This window comes from Mus caroli, unplaced genomic scaffold (assembly GCF_978045245.1).
Source record: "Mus caroli unplaced genomic scaffold, Mus_caroli_1 scaffold_8, whole genome shotgun sequence".
Taxonomy (NCBI): Eukaryota; Metazoa; Chordata; class Mammalia; order Rodentia; family Muridae; genus Mus; species Mus caroli.
This window is the reverse complement of record NW_028227263.1, coordinates 64,040,789-64,066,475: the sequence shown is the minus strand read 5'-3', so window position 1 is coordinate 64,066,475 and position 25,687 is coordinate 64,040,789. Positions and strand designations below refer to the sequence as shown.

General features: G+C 42.6%; 1 protein-coding gene across 1 annotated transcript in view; it reads left to right on the top strand.

Annotated features, from left to right (window-relative positions):
• Positions 1-25,687, top strand: part of Efl1 (elongation factor like GTPase 1) — a 132,947-nt gene that overhangs the window by 21,180 nt on the left and 86,080 nt on the right. The window contains exons 5-12 of the mRNA XM_021166823.3: positions 8,601-8,734; positions 9,837-9,974; positions 11,404-11,618; positions 18,484-18,607; positions 20,002-20,078; positions 20,696-20,832; positions 21,313-21,435; positions 23,626-23,725. Coding sequence (XP_021022482.1) covers positions 8,601-8,734; positions 9,837-9,974; positions 11,404-11,618; positions 18,484-18,607; positions 20,002-20,078; positions 20,696-20,832; positions 21,313-21,435; positions 23,626-23,725 — 1,048 coding nt within the window. The remainder of the gene's footprint in view (positions 1-8,600; positions 8,735-9,836; positions 9,975-11,403; positions 11,619-18,483; positions 18,608-20,001; positions 20,079-20,695; positions 20,833-21,312; positions 21,436-23,625; positions 23,726-25,687) is intronic.

The following is a 25,687-nucleotide window of genomic DNA, read 5'->3' as shown; positions in this document are numbered from 1 at the left end:
TCTGGTGAAAAATCTGGTGTAATTCTGATAGGCTTGCCTTTATATGTTACTTGGCCTTTTTCTCTTACTGCTTTTAGTATTCTATCTTTATTTAGAGCATTTGTTGCTCTGATTATTATGTGTCGGGAGGTATTTCTTTTCTGGTCCAGTCAATTTGAGTTCTGTAGGCTTCTTGTATGTTCATGGGCATCTCTTTCTTTAGATTTGGGAAGTTTTCTTCTATAATTTTGTTGAAGATGTTTGCTGGTCCTTTGAGTTGAAAATCTTCATTCTCATCCACTCCTATTATCCGTAGGTTTGGTCTTCTCATTGCGTCCTGTATTTCTTGGATGTTTTGAGTTAGGATCTTTTTGCATTTTACATTTTCCTTGATTGTTGTGCCGATGTTCTCTATGGAATCTTCTGCACCTGAGATTCTCTCTTCCATCTCTTGTATTCTGTTGCTGATGCTCGTATCTATGGTTCCAGATTTCTTTCCTAGGGTTTCTATCTCCAGTGTTGCCTCATTTTGGGTTTTCTTTATTGTGTCTACTTCCCTTTTTAGGTCTAGTATGGTTTTGTTCATTTCCATCATCTGTTTGGATGTGTTTTCCTGTTTTTCTGTAAGGACTTCTACCTGTTTGATTATGTTATCGTGTTTTTCTTTAAGGATTTGTAACTCTTTAGCAGTGTTCTCCTGCAATTCTTTAAGGGATTTTTGTGCTTTCTCTTTATTGTCTTCTGCCTGTTTAGCAGTGTTCTCCTGCATTTCTTTAAGTGTGTTATTAAAGTCCTTCTTGAAGTTCTCTATCATCATCAGGAGATATGCTTTTAAATCCATGTCTAGCTTTTCCGGTGTGTTGGGGTGCCCTGGACTGGGCGAAGTGGGGGTGCTGGGTTCTGATGATGGTGAGTGGTCTTGGTTTCTGTTAGTAAGATTATTACGTTTACCTTTCGCCATCTGGTAATCTCTGGGGTTAGTTGTTATCGTTGTCACTGTTTAAAGATTGGAGCAGAAGCTGTGTTCCACTCACCAGCAGTCTCTAAATCCTGCGGCGGGGGTCGTGGGTAGCTGACGGTACCCCGGTGCTGGTCCAGCCGGAAGAGGCCTGTGGTCCTACACAGGCCGTTTTTCTGCTTCCCTAACTAATGCAGTCTCTGGTCCCGCGTGCAATTGGATTGGAGCAGAGGTGTGTTCCACTCTCCAGAAGTCTTAAGATCCTGTGCTGGGTGTTGTGGGTAGCTGGTGAGTGTCAGCCGACCCTGCGCCCCAGCTGCCCCGGTGCTTTTCTGACCGGAAGAGGGTTGTGGCCCTATGTAGGCCGGATTTCTCTCTCCCCAACCAGAGCAGTCTCAGGTCCCGCGTGATTGGACTGGAACAGAAGCTGTGTTCCACTCACCAGCAGTCCCAAAATCCTGCGGCGGGGGTCGTGGGTAGCTGGCGGGTGTCAGGCAACCCTGCGCTCCCGCTACCCCGGCGCTGATCTGGCCGGCTGAGGCCTGTGGCCCTACTCAGGCCGGTTTCTGCTTCCCTAACTAATGCAGTCTCAGGTCCCGCGCAATTGGATTGGAGCAGAAGCTGTGTTCCACTCACCAGCAGTCCCAAAATTCTGCGGCGGGGGTCGTGGGTAGCTGGCGGGTGACAGGCAACCCTGCGCTCCTGCTACCCCGGCGCTGATCCAGCCGGATGTGGCCTGTGGCCCTACTCAGGCCGGTTTCTGCTTCCCTAAATAATGCAGTCTCAGGTCCCGCGCAATTGGATTGGAGCTGAAGCTGTGTTCCACTCACCAGCAGTCCCAAAATCCTGCGGCGGGGGTCGTGGGTAGCTGGCGGGTGTCAGGCAACCCTGCGCTCCCGCTACCCCGGCGCTGATCCAGCCGGATGAGGACTGTGGTCCTACTCAGGCCGGTTTCTGCTTCCCTAACTAATGCAGTCTCAGGTCCCGCGCAATTGGATTGGAGCAGAAGCTGTGCTCCACTCACCAGAAGTCTTAAGATCCTGTGGTGGGTGTTGTGGGTAGCTGGCGAGTGTCAGCAGACCCTGCGCCCCAGCTGCCCCCGTGCTTTTCTGACCGGAAGAGCTACACCATACCTCTTATGGTGAGCTGCTCATGAGGATGACCCCCGTTGTCTTGCTCCGTCTTCCCACTTCAGAATGCCTGAGAAACAAGGCCATAGAACTTACTGACCCTGAGTGCAGCAGCAGGGATGTGTTTCAAACACTACTTGAAGATTTCTGTTACAAATTGGGAAAACCATTCCTATATTTAAGACATTTATACTATATATAAACATATTTAATACAGTATGTCCACAGATAGAAGATAGTGTGTCTTATGCCTTATAATCTACCAAATAAGCTGTATTAGCATTCTGTTGTAGTTACCAAATACCCAAAATAATTCACATAAAGAAGAAAGGTTTATTTTGGCTCAGGAATGTGGAGGTTTTGGCCCAGGCTTGTTTGGCTGTGGGAGATAGCATACCATAGATGGACCGTGTAGCAGAGGAAATATCTCACTAGGAAGTGAGAGAGAAAGGAAGAGACTAGAGTCCTGCTTGCCCCTTGGAGGGCACTGGGTGACCTAAGACTTACCACTGGGCCCCACCTCTTAAGGCTTTTGCTATCTCCTATCCAAGCTAAGGAGATATGCCAGATTCAGACTACAGAGGGCACTCTATTACTTGTATAACCTAGCCTTATACATTGATTTAAAACACAAAGACAGGGGTAATGTGGAGGAAGACCTGTAGTCGGGCACTCTGCAGGTGCTGCGTAATTTATGTATATAGTTGTGATGTGACTCTTCTGTCTTCGGAAATGTGCGTCAGATAACTCAGTTTCTGCTTGCGTTGCTGCTACTTTTGGTCAGTTAGATTCAGTCTTCCTTTTCTAATACACGGAAATATAAACAAGATACTTCTATGAAGTTCAGATCTCTATCTGAAGGGTGAATTTTTCTCTTGCTGAGGGACGTTTTCTCCTGAGCTTTCATGAGCATCAATGGTCACCTGCCGTGTTTTGGAAGAGGACTACTTAGTCCACAGAGCAGCCTTTAGCCAGGTACTGGCGACAACTTGATTCAGACAATTTCCTCAAACCACCCTAAAGTGAAGGGTATGGCAGAGTGTTTCCCATAACCCCATTAGCAGGAATCAAGAGATTTCTACCATAAAGAATTTCAGATGGACTTTTTTCTCAGTGGCCAGGCACATAAGAGAAAAGATTTTGTTATTTTAAATTGTTGCTTGGCTTATTAGATCAGTCACCTACAACGAGAAGGTTTGCTCAGAATGCCTAGGGAAGAAGGCAGAGAAATTTCTGTCCCCAAGTGCTACATCAGGGATCCCTGTTACAAACTGGAAAGTTGCTATCACCCTCCTCCATCAGCATCAGAGAGCTGAGGTAGAAGGTTCTGTTACAGATTGGAAAGATCATTCGGCACACTGACAAAACTTTTCATTTATAATTCCCCTACAAATAAGTCATCAGAAGGGGTTGGAAATGTAGCTTTGTCGGCAGAGGGCTTTCAGACTTACAGAAAGCCCTGGGTTCAATCTACAGCACACTTGATGGTGCTCCTGTGTGTCTGCCTATAAATCTCAGCACTCAGGAGATGAAGACAAGAGGTCAGAAGTTCAATGCCGTCATTGGCTATAGAGCATGTTCAAGGCCAGCCTGCAATACATTAGATTTTGTCTTTAATATTTTAAGTCCTATTACATTTTAATGTGATTTTTAAAATTTGATCCTCATCCACACAGTAGTAGAAGACATTTAATAAATAGATTTTTAAAAAGCAGCTCTGATTAGGTCTCAGCAGAGGAAATGCCCTTGTGGGCTTTTCTCTAAAGGATGTTGTAGGACTTCTTTTCCTTCCCCTGCCTTCACAATTCAGTCTGAAGTTACTTTGAAAAGGTTAAGATGGAAAAAGCATCAGAGGGGGAGTTGAAGGCCTGGCTCTCAGCACTGCCTCCTCACCATGAAATGCATTTGAGCAACGTCCAGACGGCTGTTGTATTCCAGGCTGTCTGTAGATGTTTAGCGTGATTGTGTGCTGCACAGCTGGCTGTGCGTGTTCATCTACTTTATTTTTCTAAGGAAACACTTAGTATGTCGCTGGTTTTCTGTGCCCCTTTAGAACAGTCTGCCCCACTTGAGTGCATTTCCACAGGTCTGGAATTGGATGTATGATTGGGCAGACATAGCTAGGCTCATCTTCATTTCTCTCAGAGTGGCTAGAAGATCTACTTTAGAGTCCCACTAAAGGGTTAAGGGAAGAGGTGCTCTGAGGTTGCTGAATAAGGTCATGTTTAGAATCTAAGAAGAACCTGACAGAAGGCTGAGACTCCAAGACTTCTTATCCAAGGATGGGGAAGTGTTTGTTAGTTGACCCTTGAATGTGGAGATTGGCAAATGAACAAGCAATTCTGGTTTCCTATTTACACAGTAGAATCTAAGGCCTGAGAGGTAGCAGACTGTTAGGTGCACAGGTGTGTTTGTGACCTCAAATAACTCTTACCTTTTGAGGGCTTTAGGATGTTTATGCAGTAAAGGGTTAGGCTAAGACTGTGGTTTCCAACCTGTGGGTCATGACCCTTTTGGGGATCACATATCAGATATTCTTCATATCAGATTGGTACAATGCAATCATAACAGTAGCAAAATTCCAGTTCTGAAGTGACAATAAGCTAATGTTATAGTTGGAGGTCACTACAGCACGAGGGACTGTATTAAAGAAAGGGTCAGCATTTAGGAGGTTGAAAGCCACTGAGCTATGAGAAGGCTGAGGGTCCCAAGTCTCCCAGCTTCTGCTTTGTGTGCAGGGATTCCGGGCCATGCTCGGTTTTCTTTGGCTTATTTGGTTGAGACCATGATGCTTAATCTAAGATGATGACTGGAACCCGACCTAAAAGCTGGCAGTAAAAGGCTTCATTAAGACACAGTGGGCCATGGGTCCAAGGCCCTGCTTAATACTGATTCCTTGTGTGGTGGGTTCGGTAGAGCTCTGAAAAACTGAAAGCTCTTTGACAGTTTCCCTGAAAAGGCCATGAGGCCTGAAAAAGCAGTCTGCTGCTAACCAGGACCAGGTTTTTCCTACCAAACGCCAGTGTACTTTGGGAGTCTTTTTTGGAGCCTAGCTTTGTAAATTGTGGCTTGTGACCTATACAAGATGATGGAACTAGATATGGAAGTGTTGAAGAATCTGGTACTAGCAGGAAGACTCCTGAGTGTGCAGCGACCAAGAATTAGTTCAAAGTCAAGGAGTAAGGAGCCTGAGGAGGTTGCAGCAGCGCTCACCTTATTCAATGACACGATGTCACTGCAGCCTTCTATCTGAGCATACAGTGTGCACTGTACTGTCATGCTGTCACGCCACATGCTGCCAGAGGAGCACTGAGACACTTCAGCTCTGTACGGGTTCTAGTATTTTTACCGAACACATGAAGTTGACTGCTGTAACTTTCATTTTTTTTCAAAGCCTTATTTTTAATGATGGTTCTTAAATGCTTTAACTTCCCTTGTAGCCCACCACCCACCAGAGGTAGTGGAAAAGCAAGGATACAGTGGAAGTGGACCTGTTTAGGAAAGGTTCTTTGGAGCAACTCCTACCTGCGTTGTCAGGAAATGAGCAGTGCAGTTGAACAGGCATCAGCAGTGGCAGCTCGATCCACTCCCAAACACTCCGTGGATACACCAGCAGTCCAGCTTGATAGAGTCAGGTTAGCAAACACAAATCAGCAGCAGTGGCACTACCTAGCTGTCTGCTTCAGCCTTAGCACAAATCAGCAGAAGGGACCCACAGGGATTCTAGAAGAAGTTCTCTGATGTGCCTCTCTCAGCAAAGCGAAGATCAGCAAAGACACGAGACCAACAAGCTTTGAACAGCTAGCTCTGTGAGCAAGCCAAGCTCAGCCCCATCACTGTTGAGTCCTATTTATATGCCCTCCAAACATCACTTGTCCTCTATGGGTCTTGCCTCAGCATGTCCCATCTGACATCACTACCAATCAGCAAGAAGCTGCAGCACACCAGAAGATTTTTGGTACATTTCTCTCTATGGAGTCCTGACAAATGGAGCTCAACTATGCAACGTAAGGCGGACCAGTACATGTGTCATTAGCAAAGAATCCTTCATCATGTGTTCTTTCACATGCTTGCTTTAGAGAACATCCTCTCACCTGTGTCTGTTTCAGCTAAACATTCCTTCATGAGTTTGCCTCAGCCTCTCACCAACCGACTTTCCAAAGAACCGTTAAGATTGCACTTCCTCTGCGTTTATGGAAACAACAGATTAATTATGAGAAACAAAGACGATCCCTCCTCAGCATAAATCACTATAATCTTTGGATTATATTGGGTTAGATTTTTGTTTGTTTGTTTTTTTGTTTTTTTTGAGACAGGTTTCTCTGTATAGCCCTGGTTGTCCTGAAACTCACTTTGTAGACCAGGCTGTCCTGGAACTCAGAAATCCGCCTGCCTCTGCCTCCCAAGTGCTGGGATTAAAGGCGTGCACCACCACCGCCCGGTTTGTGTTAGAATTTTTAATTTTTAATATTGCTGTTTAAGAAATGACTGAGGTTTCCTAAAAATAACATTCATAAATTGTGGCTTGGGATTTAGACAGAACTCCCAACTATTCTGAAATGGCTTTAAGCATATTTCTGACATATTTCTGGCAATCATTTAAATGAAGTGTTTTCTTTTTCCAGCATTGGCGATTATTAAATCAAAATACTGATCAATTCTGAAAAACATGAAAGATGCTACATGTTTTATATTATCAAGTATTCACCCAAAATTTAATTCCTGATGTAAAAATAAATCACTGCATCTATCTCATTAGTATACACATTTGTTTTAATTGTTACTAAATAGTAAATGCTTATGTGTACTAAAGAGTTGTGTCAAATAATGCTTGATGTGTACATCCCATTTATGTGCCTGTGCACCCGGGGAGGTGTAAGCATCCCTTGGTGAAAGGGATGCTGATGGGACTGGTGCTGATGCTGATGCTGAAAGGGATGCTTAGGAATGTGACTGGGAAGCATGCACAGCCAGGTCCTAGGAGTCCAGCAGCAGCTCGGTGCTCTGAGTTTTACCATGTAGAGGGCAATAGGCTGCCCAGGTGTAGTGGTTAAAGGTGCGGTGTCTGAAAATGAGTGGTTTCTACAAGTCTCAGCTTTTCTTTATTCATTTAGATAGGATTTGGCCTACAAACTGTGAATTTGAGATCCTCTTGCCTCAGCCTCCCAAGTTACTGGCACGTGCTGGCTGACTCTACCTTTTTGAATTATATTTCATGTTGCCAGTGCAGAATGAGATTCTGACTGGATGATAGGTATTTTTATGTGTTCTTGTATCTAGCTCTGTGACAAGGGGGCTGACATTGGCTACTGCTGTGGAGGGCTGCAAGAGAACACAGACTTAGAACAGTGGCAGGCACAAAGGTGAGCCACAGGGTTAGGTCTGGCTGTGTTACTGCTGTCATACTTTCTCTTTGTAAGTTCACCCAGGACTAGTGAAGTTTCTAGAATTATATTCCAGAGAAGTCTTTGCATAGATTGTCTCATTTAGCTCTCTATTAATTCGTTAACATGTTGCAGGTAATAAACACCAAGTGAAGGGGAGGAACAAAAGCATTATGTCTGAGCATTCACTAATTAATTTGACTTTGAAATGTTATCACATATGGCAGTAATGGGAGCTAAGTGCAGCATCCTGTAGTATTAGTATTCACATGGCTTACTACATTGTGTCAGTGTTAAATCTCTATCTGTTGAAGATCAGTTGTCTTGGTGTGCCTGAGGCTTTGATGGGATATGTGCATTTTAGTGCTAACACCAGACAAATAAAGATGAGTGTTCCCGCAGTGGAGTTTACCTTTGTTGGGAATGCTAAGGGAGGTGGTGTGAGGACACTCTCCACGTAGTAACTGCTCCTCATATTTTTTGTGCAGTTTAGATTTGAGTCTCACTGCTCGTTTTACAGATTCACACTACTACTTGAGAAGTCACGGGAGTCTGAATTTGATATCTGCTGTATAATGTCTTAAATGGGCATTTGAGGCCCCCTTTGAACAGTTTTTACTTCTGAGCTCTCAGGCCAGTGGTTCTCAACCTTCCTATTGCTGCAACTCTTTAGTGTAGCTCTTCATGCTGTGGTGACTCTTAACATAAGGTTATTTTCTGTAACTGCAATTTAGCTACTGTTATGGATCATGATATACATATCTGATACACAGGGTGTCTGGTATTTTATTCCTGTGCAAGTCTTGTTTGGCCCCCAAAGGAGTCGTGACCCACAGGTTGATAACCACCGCCTTAAGCATTGATTGTTTTCCATTTCAACTAACTAATATATAAAAGGAGAATGAAGATATTTATCTCATAGGGAAAATTTCATAATCTAGTGTGTATTTGGTGCATTAAAAGTCTTTTCCATGGTACCAGGCATACTCTAAGCTCTTAATATAATAACGAACTAGATGTCAGATTCTATGGTAACATCGGAATGATAGCTGTTCGGTCTTGTCTTAGAAGTGTCTTTCTTCTTAAGTCCCCAGGTAAGATGATTGATTGTCTGCACAGCTATAAATGTGTCTTCTAATTTTATTTCAGGTAATGAGGAGTACCTGATTAATCTGATAGATTCTCCTGGACACGTGGACTTCTCCTCAGAAGTATCAACAGCGGTTCGCATTTGTGATGGATGCATCATTGTGGTGGATGCTGTGGAGGGGGTCTGTCCACAGGTAAGAGTTATGATCCTCAAACGTCTTAAAGAACATGAAGAAAGAGCAGCCACTGTTGATTGCTCTGCGCTACTGACACACAGTGGGTTTTATAGTTCACATCTGTCAGTGTCCCCGAATGGAATGAAGTTTATCACCAGAGTCTTAAAGAGATCATAAGAAATGATGACTGCACTTTGACAAATGTGTCTATGTTATTGTCTTAGAAGAAGACTTGTCAAAAGCTGGAGAATATTGAATTTGAGAGAAGCCTGGAGGCTCTACTCCAATGGAAAGGTTTTCAAGTCCTGGAAGGCTGGTGATAGCACAGTATAGTTTTCTCCAAGACATTGCAATTCTTTTCTACTGGAGTCTCAATATGCACACAAACACACATCCTTCCTACTTAAGGAATTCCTCTACTATTTTACATCCTTAACCCAGTGTTTCTAGTCTCACAAAAGTTGGAAGAATTTGCCATTAAGGCCAGAGTCAATGTGTATGTAGTTCTTGTGGTATCAGAACTCAGAAAGACTAGTCATTCTTTAAACATTAAAAAAAACAAAACCCTGCATTTCATCTTTAAAAACCAATACCCATCTCCAAAACCAGTCTAGAATCCTCCTTAGTGTATATGTTATCTTTTAATACTTCCTTATATTACTCTTTTTAAAAAAGAAAAATAAAAGGCTGAATGTATTTAAATGGAGGAGATTTAATACTACAGGAGATATGCTGATTATCCTGTAGTCCCGTGTATGTTCCCTGAGGCCACAGGTGTCTCGGTTTGAGAAGCAGAGCCTTGTCCTGTGCAGTGTGTAGAGTATCTGACAGAATGGGTAAAGTGAAGACTTCTGACTTTAGGATAGCACAGTAGTGGGCACGTGAAAGACCTTACGATCAGGGAGATGAGCAGGGCTTCTGGGACTGTTGTACTTCTGCCCTATATGCTAGAGTTGTAGGTGTTTGTTTTATAATCCTCTCTGTGTGTGTGCATATGTCTGTGTGTCTGCATAGTTTAGTCTGGGTTATAATGTATCCTAGGAATGTGTTGTTTATTATTTGAGAATTCCTTATTATGTGCCTTTGCAGATAATGCAAGTTTTTGCTTTGTTTTTATCAGACACAGGCAGTTCTTCGACAAGCCTGGCTTGAAAACATCCGCCCTGTTTTAGTGATTAATAAAATAGACCGCCTGATAGTGGAACTAAAATTCACCCCACAAGAGGCCTATTCTCACCTCAAGAATATTTTAGAACAGGTATTGTATTCTTTAATACTTTAAAAACGGGCTGAAAAGTTGTAAGAAAGTGTTGAATATGAGGTGGTATTAGGGAAAATACACTTACATGAAAGGTTATGACTTAAGATTCCTGTCTATTAGAGCCACCATACTGTGCAGGGGGGACAGAAGCAGTGTGCTCTTGGGAACTGCTTCTGCTTTCCAGAACCCATCAAGTGTCAGGCTTGGACAGGAGGAGGCTCTTGTCTTTAAAACTCTGTAGTTTGGTTCTTAAGTGAAGTGATATTAAGAGGCTGTACAATATTATGTTGCTTGTTTTTAGATGAAAACCTTTTAGGCATTGATTTCTTTATTGAGCACACATTTGTGTTGATGTGTAGATATATGCAGTAGCAAATTAGGGACGAGAAGTGTAAGGTGGACACGCCAGAAGCCTAACTTCTGCCTAACTGACTTCTAAAAAGCTCCCAGTGGAGTGAGTGAGACAGAAGGTTGAGACATTGAAGATCAACTAGGTACCCATGTGATTTCAGATCCCAGTCTGAGCCAGAAAGGAAAAGACAGTCTCACAGTGAGACCTTGAGAAGGAGGAGCCTTAGTGTTTGCCAAGGTGAAAGTTAGAGGAGGAATGTTTAAGGAGACAAAACAAATTTGCAAGCCTAGAGGAAGTGTGGGCAGTGTTTCCATCAGGAAATTGGTAATAATCGCAGAAGAATTGAGAGGTCATGATAAGATGTAACAAGAAATAGGACCTGTCAGAAGAAAACAACACAGACCTTGAATTTAGTGAGGCCTGTGTTGGGCATAGGACGTTGAACTTCAGGTTCAGCATACATTTCTTTGCTAAAGGGCAGGGGGAGAAATGCAGGGCATCGAGAGGGGATGGTCGCCCAGTCCAGCTTCCTGCACAAATAGGACTCGCTGCAGACATCTCCTACCTGAAGAAACACTGAGGGAAGCACTGGCCATACTGAGTGAGAAGAGAAGAGCCAGAGTCTTTGCAGATGTAAGCAGGGCATTAGTTAGGGTATGGGGAACCTGTAGGAATTCTGAATAGCAGGCTTCGTTTTTCTCTCTGCGATAGGAAACAAGATTGTTTCTTTGAAGTTTAGACACTGGGGACTTAAACAGCTGGGATGGGAAATAGCAGAAGGGCTGATTCAAGTTCGGGGATTTGGATAGGTGCGTTTTTAGTGAAACTCCTCAGGATTAATCAAATTACTCAAATGCCTTTTAGAAGCCTTACTATAATCCCCAGGTTTGCTGGATTTGAAAGGATAGTTTAATGTGTGTAACTTGTTTGCTGATTCTAGCATCACCGTCAGTGAACTCGAACGTTGACTGTGGTTGCTAGCCGTAGTAAAGGTTAGACAGTGTCTCCCTCCCCTCCCTGCTATGTGGGTCCTAGCATATGAATGACACTTTGCCATTTCGCCATCTCTCCTAGATTAACGCACTTACAGGAACTCTTTTTACTTCTAAAGTCCTAGAAGAAAGAGCAGAGAGAGAGACAGAATCCCAGGCGAAGCCACATTCTGAGCAAGGAGAGCAAGTGTATGACTGGAGCGCAGGCTTGGAGGACGTGGACGACTCACAGCTGTACTTCTCGCCAGAGCAGGGCAATGTGGTATTTACCAGTGCAATAGATGGCTGGGGCTTTGGGTAAGTCCTTCTGCTTCTCTGCCTCTTTGTAACTATAGACCATTGTGTTTAACTCTGTTTGGTGTAATTGTAATTTTATACTATTATACTGTAATAATAGATATAGTTATCTTGTGTCCTGCCACGCCCCGCGCGTTGTAAAACACGGTAATAGAATGTCACGTTCAGGGCAGTAACATTGACACCGTCACGCTAGAGGACATTCGTCGTAAGGAGCTTCCACATGATACTCTGTGTAGTCACATCTACTTTCCCCCAAACCCTGGATAACTACTGAAACCATTAATGTCCTTCATTTCTGTAATTTGCTATTTTAAGAATGTTAGAAAAATTAAATCAAAACAGTATACAATAGAAATAAAGCCAAATAACTTGTAACCTTTTAAAATTTATTTTTTCCTCAGCATAATTTTCTAGATGCAGATGTTAATTGTTGCACACATTAAAGTTTGAGTCTTCCTTACATGAAATGCTGAGAACCAGAAGTATTTCGTAGTTCTTTTTTTTATTTATTTACTTATTTACATGTATACAAATTATCTTGGAGATGGGACTGAAGCCTTAATCCAGCATTTTAAGTATACCCATTCTTCAACTGAGGCTGAACATAAAAAGTCTTGGAGAAATTTTCTACCTATGTGGTTGTATTAGTACATTAAAAAGTTTTAGATTCTAGATTTTTGGATTAGGGGTCCTGCTTGCAGTAGTTGATCTCCTCCTACCCCCAACAGTATTCTATAGTACAGATTTACCACAATTTGTCCATTTACCCATTAAAGAACATTTGGATTTTTTTTCCAGTTAGGGACCATTATAAGTGTATGTATATGTCAGCCAAATACTCTACCAACTAAACTACATCCCACGCCAGTAAATTTAATTTTTAAAGAAATTAGCAAACAGTTTTCCACAGGGCTTCTCCACTTTACATTCTGGTCTGCCTCCCCTGATGTCATCATGATGTGGCCCCTCCACTGTTCTCTGTTGGTCCTTCTCTGGGCTGGGTACTGAGAATTGTAGTTCGAATCCACATTTCCTGACTGCTAGTGTGGTCTATCTTTCCCTGTGCTGGTACCATCTCTGTGTGCCTAGGTCTCTTCTTGTCTATCTTGTCTGCTGTTTCTGCTCCTGAGTTTTGAAAGCTCTGTGTGAGTTGTAGATGTTGGGTCTGTGTCTTATGTGTGCTTATGTGAGTCTTTCCTGGTCTGTGGTTAGGTTTTGCCTCTCTTGGCCATGTCTTTTACAGAACAAAGATTTTAATTTAGGTGAGTCAGCTTACTATTTTTCTTAGTTTTACATTTCGAAGCAAGTTAATAACTCTCTGCCTACCTCAAGACCCTAAAGGTTTTCTTTCCTTGTTTAATGTTCTTGTTCACATATATTAATTATGCACAGTGGGTTTCATTATGATATTTCATGCATATACATTATGAATTGTGATCAGTTCACCCTCTCTTGCCCCTTTTCCTCCCATTATCCCCTTTTCAACCAGCCTCTCTGTTCTGCTTCTGTTTCTCTTTCCTTTTTACAATTAAGTCTGGTTCATTGTGAGTTAATAACTAAATAAAGTGTGTGGCTTGTGTTGAAGTTGACTACTTTTTTTATATTGTAGTGCCATTGTCTCTCCATTGAGTTTCTGTTGTACATTTGCCAGAGTCATGTGGACTGTTCTCTCTCCCTAACCTTAGTTTAGTTCCCCTCTTGGCAGTTTCTTGTGTGTTACAAAGCTTTGGTTCATCAGTGAGCAGGTACACTTAAAAGTAATTGCTAATGGAGGTTTATATAGAAAAAAGCTTTATCCATATGCTAGGCGGTTAATCACTTTGAGTTGTTTGATTAAATTCTCACAACCATCTTTGAAACCTGTCCTAGTATCTAAGGCTCAAAAGCACCGAGGATCGTTCAGCTTTTTCAGCTGCTAAGGAGCAGAGCTGCCAGTGACATTAAAGTCAGCCTTCCAGGGTCATGTGGGGTTCTTCCCTGTAGGATAGAGACCTAACCCTGGCTGTGTGCATGCAGGGGCTGTTTTTTAGTAAATTACAGATTATAAGTACCTTATTCTATTTGTGCCTAAAAAATTATAGCAAAAACTAAATAAATGTAGGCATAGTGTACAGAGAGAATGACGAATCTGAACCTTTCCCCATGTGGTCAGTAGCTTAGTGTCACATTCTGAAAAATAAAGACTAAAATGATTTCTCATATTTTTTTCTAATTAAAAAGTACCACAGCTAGTCATAGTGACTCATGCCTATAATCAGACACTTCTTCAGGCTGAGGCAAGAGGATCAAAAGTTTGAGGGGAGCATGAGGTAGCTACATAGTGAGTTAGAGGTCAACATAAACTCTAGCCAAACACTATCTCAAAAAAGACAAGAATAGACAGTAAAACGGTGCATTCTGTTGCATGCAAGCTCAGCCCTGTGTGCTAGTTAGTGAGCATTCTGCTAGAGAGCCACAAGGTGGAGGGCTTGTCCATACGAATGATTTCCAGCATTTCATGTTTTATCTTTATTTGGGTCTAAGTCTTACAAGTTGGAGGAAGTTTGCTCTGAGTGGAGAAGGATTAGGACTAGTAGATAGAACAAGGGTAAATTTTCTATCCCGTTCAGACGTCTCCATTTTTAGGTATGACAATCCGTATTCTCTGTGCTAGACAAGGTCAGATGTGTAGATGGATAGAACGCATGCCTCTTCTCAACTCCTGGACTTAGAACGCTTTCAAGATGGCGGCCTGAGCAGCAAGGCAAATATCTTATAATTCGTAGTTCTGATAGGGAGTATTTATGAAAATCATTACCACCTTTAGAATTTAAAATGGGGCATTTATATGACATTATTATAAAATAGAACATATGACTTGTTTGGGTAACATAGTTAACATATTTTAAAATCTTGAAAACATGAAGTAAAAACCTTACTGGATCTCTGCCTATATGCAGCCTGAGGTGACATGTAAAGATGACCCACAAAACCCTGCAAAACCATGCAAATCCAGAGGTTCAGATCTTCATGTTCACTTTAAAAACCCTGGTGAAACTACCCAGGCCTTCAAGGGTGTACATATCTGAAAAACCACCAAGTGTCTGAAGGATGTCACTTTAAAGAAGCCATGTGTGCCGTGGGCTGCAATGGTGGAATTGATAGGTACGCCCAGGCCAAGCACTGGGACTGGACACGGGCGATGGCCATAAGAGAGTGCTGAGTTTTTGCTGCACATGCTTACCAATGCAGAGAGGAATGCTGACCTTAAGGGTTTGATGTCGATTCTCTAGTCACTGAATATATCCACTGAACAGAGCACCTAAGATGTGCGGACTGACTACAGGGCTTGTGGCTGGGTGAACCCACGCATGAGCTCCCCTGCCACATGCAAGTGACCCTCACTGAAAAGGAGTAGATTATTCCAAAGCCAGAAGAGGAAGCTGCACCGAAGAAAAAGATATCCCTGAAGAAACTGAAGAAACAAAAACTTACACACAGGAATAAAGTCAGCATAAAATAAATGCAGATAAAAGTTTAAAAAAAAAATGACCGGGAAATCTACCTCATCTAAACAGTTGTGGCAGATACATAAAATTCTTCATTAAGAGAAGGAAAAAGCGCCCAGAAGCTTGCCACGTGAAACATACTGCTGTTAAAACACAGAGAACAGAGTTCAAATACTGAAGGTTGTACAGAATGTGTCAGTCAGGTGTGCACAGGAAAAGACGGTGCCTAGGAGCTCTCCTGCCTCTTCCTGCAGATGCAGGGTGACCCCCACTGGGAAGCTCTGCTTGGTGTGCCTGCTCACTGCACTGAGAGGTAAAAGGAGCCAGGGCTTCTCTCTGGTGCTCTGAGACAAAGCTTTATTTAGACACACACTCGGAGACGCTGTCTCTGTAGCTTTGTAGTTATATATGCAGATTGCCAAGCAGGCCGCAGACCTCCATTGAGACTTGCAGACCCAATCCAGGACCTGTCGGCAGCTTCAGAGTCCATCCTGGAAGCCTCACTTCCTGAGCACAGTCTCCAACCTGATTTTCCCAGGGAATTCCATCCCTTAGGGGAGAGACAGCAGCACACTGCCAGCAGTTTTCCAATGGAAAGGTGCAGAACTTCCCAGGACTTTGGGGTGGGGGGTAAGAACTTGTAGAGAGAAGAGTTTTCTATTTCACAAAGGCAAAACATAATAATAATAATAATAATACAGATGTTATAGAAACTAAAGTTTGGGGAAACTAAAAAATATGAGGAAAAACTTCTAAATAAGTAACTGTTCGATCAAGTTGAAAATGAAGTTTCTACTGTAGCAAATTACAGAGAAAGTAAGGGTCTTGAGACCAGATTCAGAACATCAGCAGCTGTAGCTAATTTGAATCTCCACCACCTCTGGGTATCTTTCTCATCCTTCATCCTCAGTGAGAAGGGTCCATTGCAATTTGTTTTCAGCAGGCTGTAATCTCTGCTTTTTTTTTTTGAGCCACTGCCTGATGACCTAAGCATTTCTCATTCCTACTGTAATTGTTGACTTCAACTTCTTCAGTTTCTTAGTAATATCACTTAACTTGTTTAACATTAATGAGTGGTTTTCAGGAAAACCACCTCAGCTGACATGTAAAGAAGTGACTGTAGTATGCTGACTTTGGGTTCCTTCCTCGGTGAGGAAAATGGCAGGTCTGCTCCTCTTCCCTCTCCTCCTCTTCCTCCTACTCCTCATCGTCCTCCTCTTCCTCCTCCTCCTCATCGTCCTCCTCTTCTTCCTCCTTCTCCTTTTCCCTCTCCTCCTCTTCCTCCCCTATCTCCCCTTTCTCCTCTTCCTTCTCCTCCTCTTTCTTCTCTTCTTCCTTCTTCTCTTCCTTTTCTCCTTCTTCCTCCTTTTCTTTCTCTTCCTCTTCTTCCTCCTCTTCATTTTCCCCTTCCTCCGTTTTATTTTCCTCCACTTCCTCTTCTGATTCCTCCTCTCTTTTAAAATATACATTTACCTGCAGATTTGGGGTTGCAACAAAATTAATAGGAAAGTACAAATTTCGCCAATACTCTCAACCATTCATAAATTTACTGTTTGATGAAGTTGAAAATGAAGTTTCTACTGTAGCAAACTGTGACCATTATCCTTCATTGATGTAGTTCATTTGTTGTGACTGGTAAACACACACTGACACATCTTTGGCATCCAAGATCATCATACCATTTAGAATAGTCTGACTTCTCCAGAAATTAATAGTAAACAATAATATAGATCACAGAGAAATTAACCTTTTTGAAAACTTAAACACACACATACACACAAGAAAACCTCTGCTAAATAAATAACTGTTGGATCAAATAGAAAATGCAGTTTATATAATAGCCCAATCTATTCATTTCTGCCTCTCTCACACCACTGGCAACCACTGGTATTTCAACTTTCACATAATTTAGATTTTTCTAAAATGCCATATAGTAAAGTCAGTGGTATGTAGCAGCTCTTGCAGGTTGGCCTCATTCACTTAGCACAAAGCATATGCGTTGTTTCTGTGGTGCGCTAGCTCATTTCTGCTTAGTGCTGAGTCATAGTCTCCTCTGGTTGCTCCACAGTTTGTCTGTTGACTTGCTTAAAGGACACTTGGCTTGCTTGCTTCAGATTTTGGAAACTGTGAATTGAACTGCTATAAACGTCCATGAGCACACTTTCCATGGACATACGCTTTCAGTTTATGTGAATACTTCAATACATTGCTGCATCACATGTACATTTTTCATGGACATGTGCTTTCAGTTTATGCGACTACTTCAGTACATTGCTGCATCACATGTCAGTGTGTTCAGACATTTAAGAAGCCACCATACTGTCTTCCAAAGTGGCTGTGCTATTTTGCATTCCCACCAGCAGTGAATGGAGTTACTATTGTTCTGCATCCATGTCAGCATTTCATGGTGTCATCGTTCTGGAGAGCTTACTTGCCATCTGTCTGTCGTCTTTGATGAGACTGCTGACAAGTGGGCTGCCTGCAGTCTTTCTTTAGTTGCTCCATAGCCCCATTGACAATCATTCTGGTTCTTTTGAATTTTTCTACACGGATGACCATGTCACCTTCAAACAAGAATGGTTTTACCTTTGTCATATTTGTGGTTGTAGGCTTTTCCTCCCTGCCTTTGCTCAAGCTCAGTGTCATGTTGAAGGACTGTGCAGGGGAGAGAGGACATTTTGTCTTGTTCCTGAGTGGACATCTTCTAAGATGCTAGTATTTTGAGAGCTTTCGACACAATGAGAAGTACTGGTTCCTACAGGAGCAGCTTCTAAACAAACCTTTAACCACAGAATGACCTATACCTTGGTGCTGCTTGGCTCTTCCCCAGTGGGCTGAAACTGTGGTGCTAGCTGGCTTCTCTGGGGTTGATAAGATTAGAGCAAATGTGTATGTCCCTGCTGGTCCAGGATGCTGCATCTCTAGTTTTGGCAGATTGGGTCTATAGAGTTCATTTCCCTTGTGAATAATGACACTTAAAGCAGTGAAGATCAAAAGTCATGTCAGTAATTAGTGGAGTTATGATGGGCAGCTGGCACCTCTGCTTCCTTGGCCTCTGCAGTTTTTCTCAAATTTCAAACATGCAAAATTAGGAAATGAGCTGCAGCCTAGATTCTAATTCTTGTGTACATATAGAATGTTGGACAGAGGTGCGGTGTGGCACTGCTTATGCTTGAATCCCAGTCGCACTTACTACTGTGTAATGTCTTTGTATCATTATCCTTTTCTAAAGATGAGAAAAGTTTGTAGGACAGTTAAAAATATATGGTTAGTAGTGGAATAAAGCATTCTGAATGGTATATGGCAAAGAAACAGTGAAGGGTTAGCTGTATTCATTGTTCTTGCTATAACATGTGCTATTGATTTTCTTTCAGAATTGAGCACTTTGCCAGAATCTATAGTCAAAAAATTGGCATCAAGAAGGAAGTTCTTTTGAAAACCTTGTGGGGAGATTATTATATAAACATGAAGGCTAAGAAGATTATGAAAGTTGATCAGGTAGTGTGGTCCATGTTACTCTTAATTGTGGGCCATGGAAAACTTGAACTGTACCAGCTCTAGCAGAAGCAGCTCAGCCCTAGTTTATGCAGATGAATTCGTGGAGGGCTTACTATGGCACAGGATTGTAATGGCTCACGCATGATTTCTGTAGACTTCTGCTTTCTAAAGACAGTGAGCAAGCTGTGAGCACAGGTGGGTAAGTATATTGTCCCAGCTCCTCGGGAGGTTCGGTTCCCAGGAGTTCAAGGCCAGTTGAGGAATAGTCGCACTCTGTCTCTAAAAGTAGTTACAGTAAGTGAATGCAAAGTTGTCTGGTTTCTGAGTTTTCTACATCTTAGATCCTGGGCACTTTAAAGCCACACATTTGCTTTTTATTGGTCTAAGGTTAGACATTGCAAGTATTTTTCATGTTTTCATATTGTAAGTCAAGCTATTAATGCCACATTTTGTAAATAAATTTCCTTTGATGACTTTTTTTAAACTGGACATTCAAGGCAATGGCTCTTAACTTTCTGATAATAATGCCCATGGCTCTTCAGGAAGGAGGCATTTGATAAGTGTTCCATCTCATGTTTATGCAACAGCATTCATACAACCCAAAGTTCTCAGTATTCACACTATTAATTTTTTATGTAGTTTGTTCTTTTAAAAATAGATGTGTTTAAAATTTTTCCTTAAAGAAGTCACTTTTCTCCTTTCACCGTGTAAATTTCAAGGATTGAACTCGTCAAGCTTGGTGGCAAGTGCTTTTTAATTCCCTGCATTTTAATTGCTGTTAATACTATGTATACCTATTTCAATGGAACAAATGAAGTCTGCAATTATAAGACTGCCCTGAGCCGGGCAGTGGTGGCACAGCCTTTAATCCCAGCACTTGAGAGGCAGAGGCAGGCAGATTTCTGAGTTCGAGGCCATCCTGGTCTACAGAGTGAACTCTAGGACAGCCAGGGCTATACAGAGAAACCCTGTCTCAAACAAACAAACAAACAAAGACTGTCCTGTTCTTATGATCAGTTTCTTATGTTTAAGAACACAAGAAACAGGACCATAGAAAACTCAAGCCTTTGAAGAGAGCCCCACACATTTAGTGACGTCAGCTTGCAGCTCAGATGGTGGGGGTGGGGGTGGGGTGTTTTGTTTGGTTTTGGTTTTGGTGGTAGTTTGGGGCAGTCCCTGAGGTTTGGCCCCCAAATACTCACACTATTTCAGCACCCTTCTGGCTCCTAGAGGAAGAGAATGATGGCTCATTGCTTATGAATTACTGGCTATTTAGAGTATGACTTTTGTCTTTATCATTGAATAAGTATTCCAAGCAGAAGTAAACCACCCTGACAATGACTGTTGTAAATGTTCAGAAACTAAAGCTGATATTGATATGTTCTTCTGTGCAGGCCAAAGGAAAGAAACCTTTATTTGTGCAGTTGATCCTGGAAAATATATGGAGTTTGTATGACGCAGTCTTGAAAAAGTAAGACGATTATAAAATTGTATCTTTGGGCCAGGTCATTTACCCATTTCCCAGTCTGATGAGTCTCTTAGATAGCTGGGCTTGACCAGAACAGTGAACAGAGCTTAGAGCTTCCCAGATGAGTTAGTTGTAGGGCTTGGGAACAATTTAAGGGAGCATGTGCACATTAGTAAGGGAGCTAGGAGGGCTGGAGCAGCAGTGTGCTGTGGCCTGCCGGGTGATCTGAGCAGAGACTGTGGCCTTGGTGTGTATGCAGAGTTTGAAGAAAGTAGTTGTGTTGGGAGAGATCAGGTTGGGAACTTGGGAAAAACTTAGCTGGTACAGTGGACGAGAAAGCTGGCTTCTGAAGTTTATTATCCTATGGGCAGAATCAGAGCATTCGCATTTATTTGTAAGACTGCCCTGATAGACATAGCTTGTTTCAGCAAATTGTGACCTGGTCCTCTGTGCAAGGTTCTGAAGGAGTGTTCCAGTAGAGCCTGGGGAGGCCCCTGCTTGTGGGGATCTCATCACTTATTTTTAGCCTCTTCTGAAAAAGCAACATGCAAAGAAAAAAAAAGGTGTCAAATGAAATTGAGCTAATTATTTATGCCTTTTCTCTCTGATCTTTCCCATAGGGACAAAGAAAAAATTGATAAAATTGTGACTTCTTTAGGATTAAAAATTGGAGCCCGGGAGGCACGACATTCAGACCCTAAAGTCCAGATCAATGCCATTTGCAGCCAGTGGCTCCCCATATCCCACGCTGTCCTCGGTATCCTTTATTTTAGGGGTGTTTAATTAGTTGGAGTTTATAAAATAAGAGAAAAATAGTATTTTATTGGCAACCAAATAACCCTCTAGAAATAACCCATTCTGATCCAATGTAAGTCATTTTTGTTTACTGAGTATTGTACCTTGAAGCAGTACTAAATAATTAGAAAACTTAATGTGCTAATATTGGTTAATATTAATTCTAGGAAGTTTTCCTTTTAAAACAATATTTGTTATCGAAAATAAAAATAGAATAATAAAATAGATTTACTGTAATGAGAATAAAACTTTTCACTGATACTTTTGAAAGTAGATATCTAGTCATTGGACATTCTGGAAGCATGCGCAGATTTTGAGACATGACTCAGAAAGCTGAGTTGTCCTACAGCCTGGACATTTCTGTATAAACGTGCCTGATTGTCTCAATTTCCATAGAGTCATTCTGCACTGAAAGCATAGACTCCTTAACGCCAGGCCTCAGCTATGGTGTGTCACAAACTGCCCAGTCCCCTTGACATGACGTCGGAGCGAGTAGAGAAACTGCTGTGCACAGGATCCCAGACATTTGATTCTCTGCCACCAGAGACCCAAGCCCTGAAAGCAGGTGAGGGAAGATGGACACATTGCCGTGTCCTACACTAATGACTTATTTTACTGAACGTTAATTTACAGACAGGCTGGTTTGTCACCTTGACTTTTAGAACTGACCATGTGACCGACCAGCTTTTGTCCTGCTCCCCAGAGTTTCCCTTTCAGTAGAGCATATTGCTAAGCCCGCTGGGCAGCCACTGACGCAGGCTCGAGGTCGCAGACTCCTCCCCTCACGTTCTTCTCACCTCATTAATGCTTCCACTTTACTCCATCTTCCTAAGGAGCCACACATGTGTCCTCTGCACTGTGCAGTCACTGCCATGGCTGCCTCCTAGGGACTGGAAGAGTGGTTCCTAGGATTCACACATGCTTAAGAGCTGCTGGCACACATTCCTCATCTGAGGAACAGCAGCATTCCAAGTTCTGTGGGCACTGTGTGATTTATCGTTCTGTGTTCATCGTCTCAGTTCTTCTCGTTACACTGAGGTGTGTACTCTCTACAGCCCCAATCCACAAACCTCTCTAGTTGGGCCTCCTGTGGACTCTCTGTTACTCTGATGGCCCTTTCCCGTCCTCAGCCCACCAGCTATGTCACTCGCATTTGACAGAGTTGATTACTTCTTCCTTCTTGGCACATGGGCTGCCCTGACTTGCAGGTGCTGCTGTTTTCTGTCACTTTGTCCCCGGCTTTTTGACTTTGTATGTCACACACAAGATCCCATTCGCATACCTCATTTTGTCTGTAATCACTCCTGGTGCGGAAGCTCACTTGGCTTCTGAATGACAGCTGTGTGCTCATAGTTCCCCATCTGTGTCTGCATGCAGAGGTGCCTTGTGGACTCCAGACTCACCCGACTCGCATAGCCTGCCCACCACTGCCTCTGCTCAGCTCTGCTTCCGAAGCACTGCAGACTGGACATGCCCAAGCCTCCCAACCCCGCTTCTCCCAGTTACTCTGTTGTAATTAGAGCTGTGGCCACCCTTTCCCCTACTGAGTCCAAAGACCCTGGAGTCATCTGCGGTTCTTATTGACTTCACACCCCTTTATTGGCAAATAGTGCAGTCTTCCTTTAACTTATATTCAGAACCCAACTACTGCTCAGCAGTTCCACCTGCCAAGCATCCATTCTCTTTCATCTGCTCTCCTGCTGTGTTCTTTAGCTGCAGTGATGAGGTTAACATACTCAAAACTCTTCAGTTCTTGCTTTCTGTAGTTTTCTTGTTTGATTTGTGTTGTTACTGTTTTGAGATGGGCTTTCTCTGTGTGGCCTTGGCTGTCATGGAAATCACTCTGTAGACCAGACTGGCATCAAACTCAGAAATCACCTCTCTAGTACTTGGATTAAAGACCATCAACCACCCTGCTTGTTTGAAATTTTTTAATGTTGCATTCTTTGTAGATATTAATTTGAAGTAATGTGCTTTCTAAAAACTGGTAACCAGTGATTTTATGCCTCTGTTGTAGATTATGAAAAAGATTAGAATCTCTGAGGTGGTGACATATGTTGCTATAGAATTGTGGTAAACTTTATATACTTAGAGAATTGACTTTTTTTTTATAGCACTGAATCTTTATTTCTGAGTTTTGTTACTATCTTGATACAGTGTTCTTAAGTTTTATCATCATCATCATTTGCATATGAAAGTTTTGCCTGCATGCATGTCAGTGTACTACTGCATGCTTGCTTGATGCATGATGTCAGAAGTGGGAGGCTAGAGTTACAGATGGTTTATGTGGGCACTGGGCATTTGAACTCGGGTTCTCCGGAAGAGTAGTCAGTGCTCTTAACTGCTGTGCCATCTCTCCATCCCTGATGACACATTATTTTTGTCCAATTTATACATTAACTTGCCATTCTAAGGGCTAGGAAAACATTTATGGAACTCGATTATTGAGGTTTACCTTTGAATATGGAGGAACAGTGGCTTGGGTGAGTTATGGATAGCCAAGCCCTGTCACCAGTTGAACGCCTGGGAAGAGCCTCCCAGTTCCCATCCTTCAGCTCTGCTTCCTTTTCTGTCTTCCAACTCTCTCTCTTTCTTTACTGTTCATTCCTTGCAAACTCTGAAGTGGAATTTTTATCACAGTTGTAAAGAGTTACATGTTTAGATGATGCTATATTCTAAATGTAATGGCTGTTCACAAATGTCTAGATTTTTAATTATGAGAAAAGCAGTGACATTTTGCTTCCTGTTTATTTAGCTTTTATGAAATGTGGAAGTGAGGATACTGCTCCAGTTATTATCTTTGTTTCCAAAATGTTTGCAGTTGATGTGAAAGCCTTGCCTCAGAATAAGCCAAGGTAAGAAGAAGGGGGGGGGGGGGTGTTGGGCTGGGCTGGGCTGGGCTGGGGGAAAGGCTTACACTTGGCTGGCTGGTGGGCCTACAGCTGGGGTTTGGGTAGGAGGGCACGTATATTGCCAATCTTCCTCATGCCTGCCTTGGAATTGAGCACTTCCCTGGGCTTACTTAGAATCTGTTTATCACCTGCCTTGTATAGCTATCGAAAGCTGTTGAAACTAACTCTTGACTATCAGTGTAGCTGTAGTAATGACAGTAATGACAGTTGCCTTGCACTGAATATGGCAGGTATGGTGTGGTCTAAGCCAACCCTGTCTCTAGGTATGTCTGCCTCAGTGCAGACTGCATGTCTGATCATCAGTTCTCTGTACATTGTGTGTCTGCAGAGGTTGTGGAGAGGATTTCTGAAAGTTCAGAGAACCTATCTACTCTCCATTGTCCCTTCTCCATGTGTTCTTCTCCTTCCCAGGGTGCCTGCCTCCCCTTCTATTTAGACTTTGGGGTTCAGATGAGGCAGGTGGCTCAAGAGGGCGGACACTAAGACACGTTATGTCCTTCTTGCTGTGCCTCATCTTACAGTCTTCTTTTTCCTTTTCAGTAAGACTCTGCTCATTCTTTAAGAGAGAGATTGTGTACGTGGTTTGGGGTTTTTTGGTTTTGGTTTTGGTTTTATTTTTGTTTTTTGTTTTAGCTTTCTCATAGTGATTTGATCGTAAGAATTGTTGTTCTGAAGAGAAATGAAGGAATGAATGAGTGTGGATGAGGAATGAATGTCCCCTCAGGAGGGAAAGTGTGGGCAGTGAGTGGGCAGAGGAGGAAGAGAGGAACCTGGAGGCAGGTGAGTGAGTAGCTGAAGTTGGTGTGTGGCTGTGTGTTCTGACCCTTGCCAGTGGAGACTTCAGTGCTCTATACAGTGGCAGATGTGATGTGTGGCCACTGAAGGTATTTCAGACTCTAGAGCATGCTGAAGAGTTGAAGGACACTCCCCAGGCCTCAAGTACATTTATGTACCACTTAAAGTTCCTCTGTGACTCATCCTTGCTCTTTTTATAGATAATAATGGTAACTCTTCCTGTACTATTTGTTTTGTCTTCTGAGTATTTTTCTTTAATAGTCTTCATATATTCATATGTTTTGGTGGAGCAATCAATTCTCTGTAAAATTGTTTTACTGATTTACTTTGTCTTCTCACTCCATTTAATACTCATTATGAAATTACTATACTTCATAATTACCATTACATTTAATACTTCATGTATGAAAACACCATACAGTGTTTTCAGATATTCCCGAGTTAAGTCGCCATCCCTACCTCATTCTTTTCTATCTTGTGGGTGCAGTTTTTCATATATGTTGTACTGCCTTTGAGTGAAGACATCTACCATTGGGGGGTGATATGATCTCATTCCCATCTCTGCTATAGTAGATATACTAAGCCAGGGCCAGCAGAATATTCTTGTCCTTTGGTGTAGATTAGCAACCACTACATAATGATAGATGGTGAGGAGAAAATGGAGAAAGACATGCCTGGCACCTGCTGGATGCTGGATCTTTGCTCTCATTTCCCAGCTCCCTCCTTGGTTTGGAGATGATAACTCTGTATTGATTGTGTCAGGGATTTCTCTTTTCTGCTGGTCTCTTCATCTCTGAGGCACAGACCTGGTAAAACCACTTCAGAGGTCAATAAGGTGTGAGGGAAGGGGTTGCCTTTGGGCAGCCCATGTTAAGGCATCCCTTCCCCCTGAGGTTCCAGCCACACACTGGTATAGTATAGACTAGAGTTTATTCAGGGCATGGGGAGGGGAGTTGAGAGGGTAGTAGAGACAGAGAAAGGCAGAGAGGGAGACAGGAGTTAAGGCCAGCCATGAGCACATGGAGAGAGAAGGAGGAAGGGAATGCAGAGAGAGGAGGAGCAGGAGGGAGAAGACAGAGCTAGAGCCAGAAGGCTAGAGAGAGAGGAGGA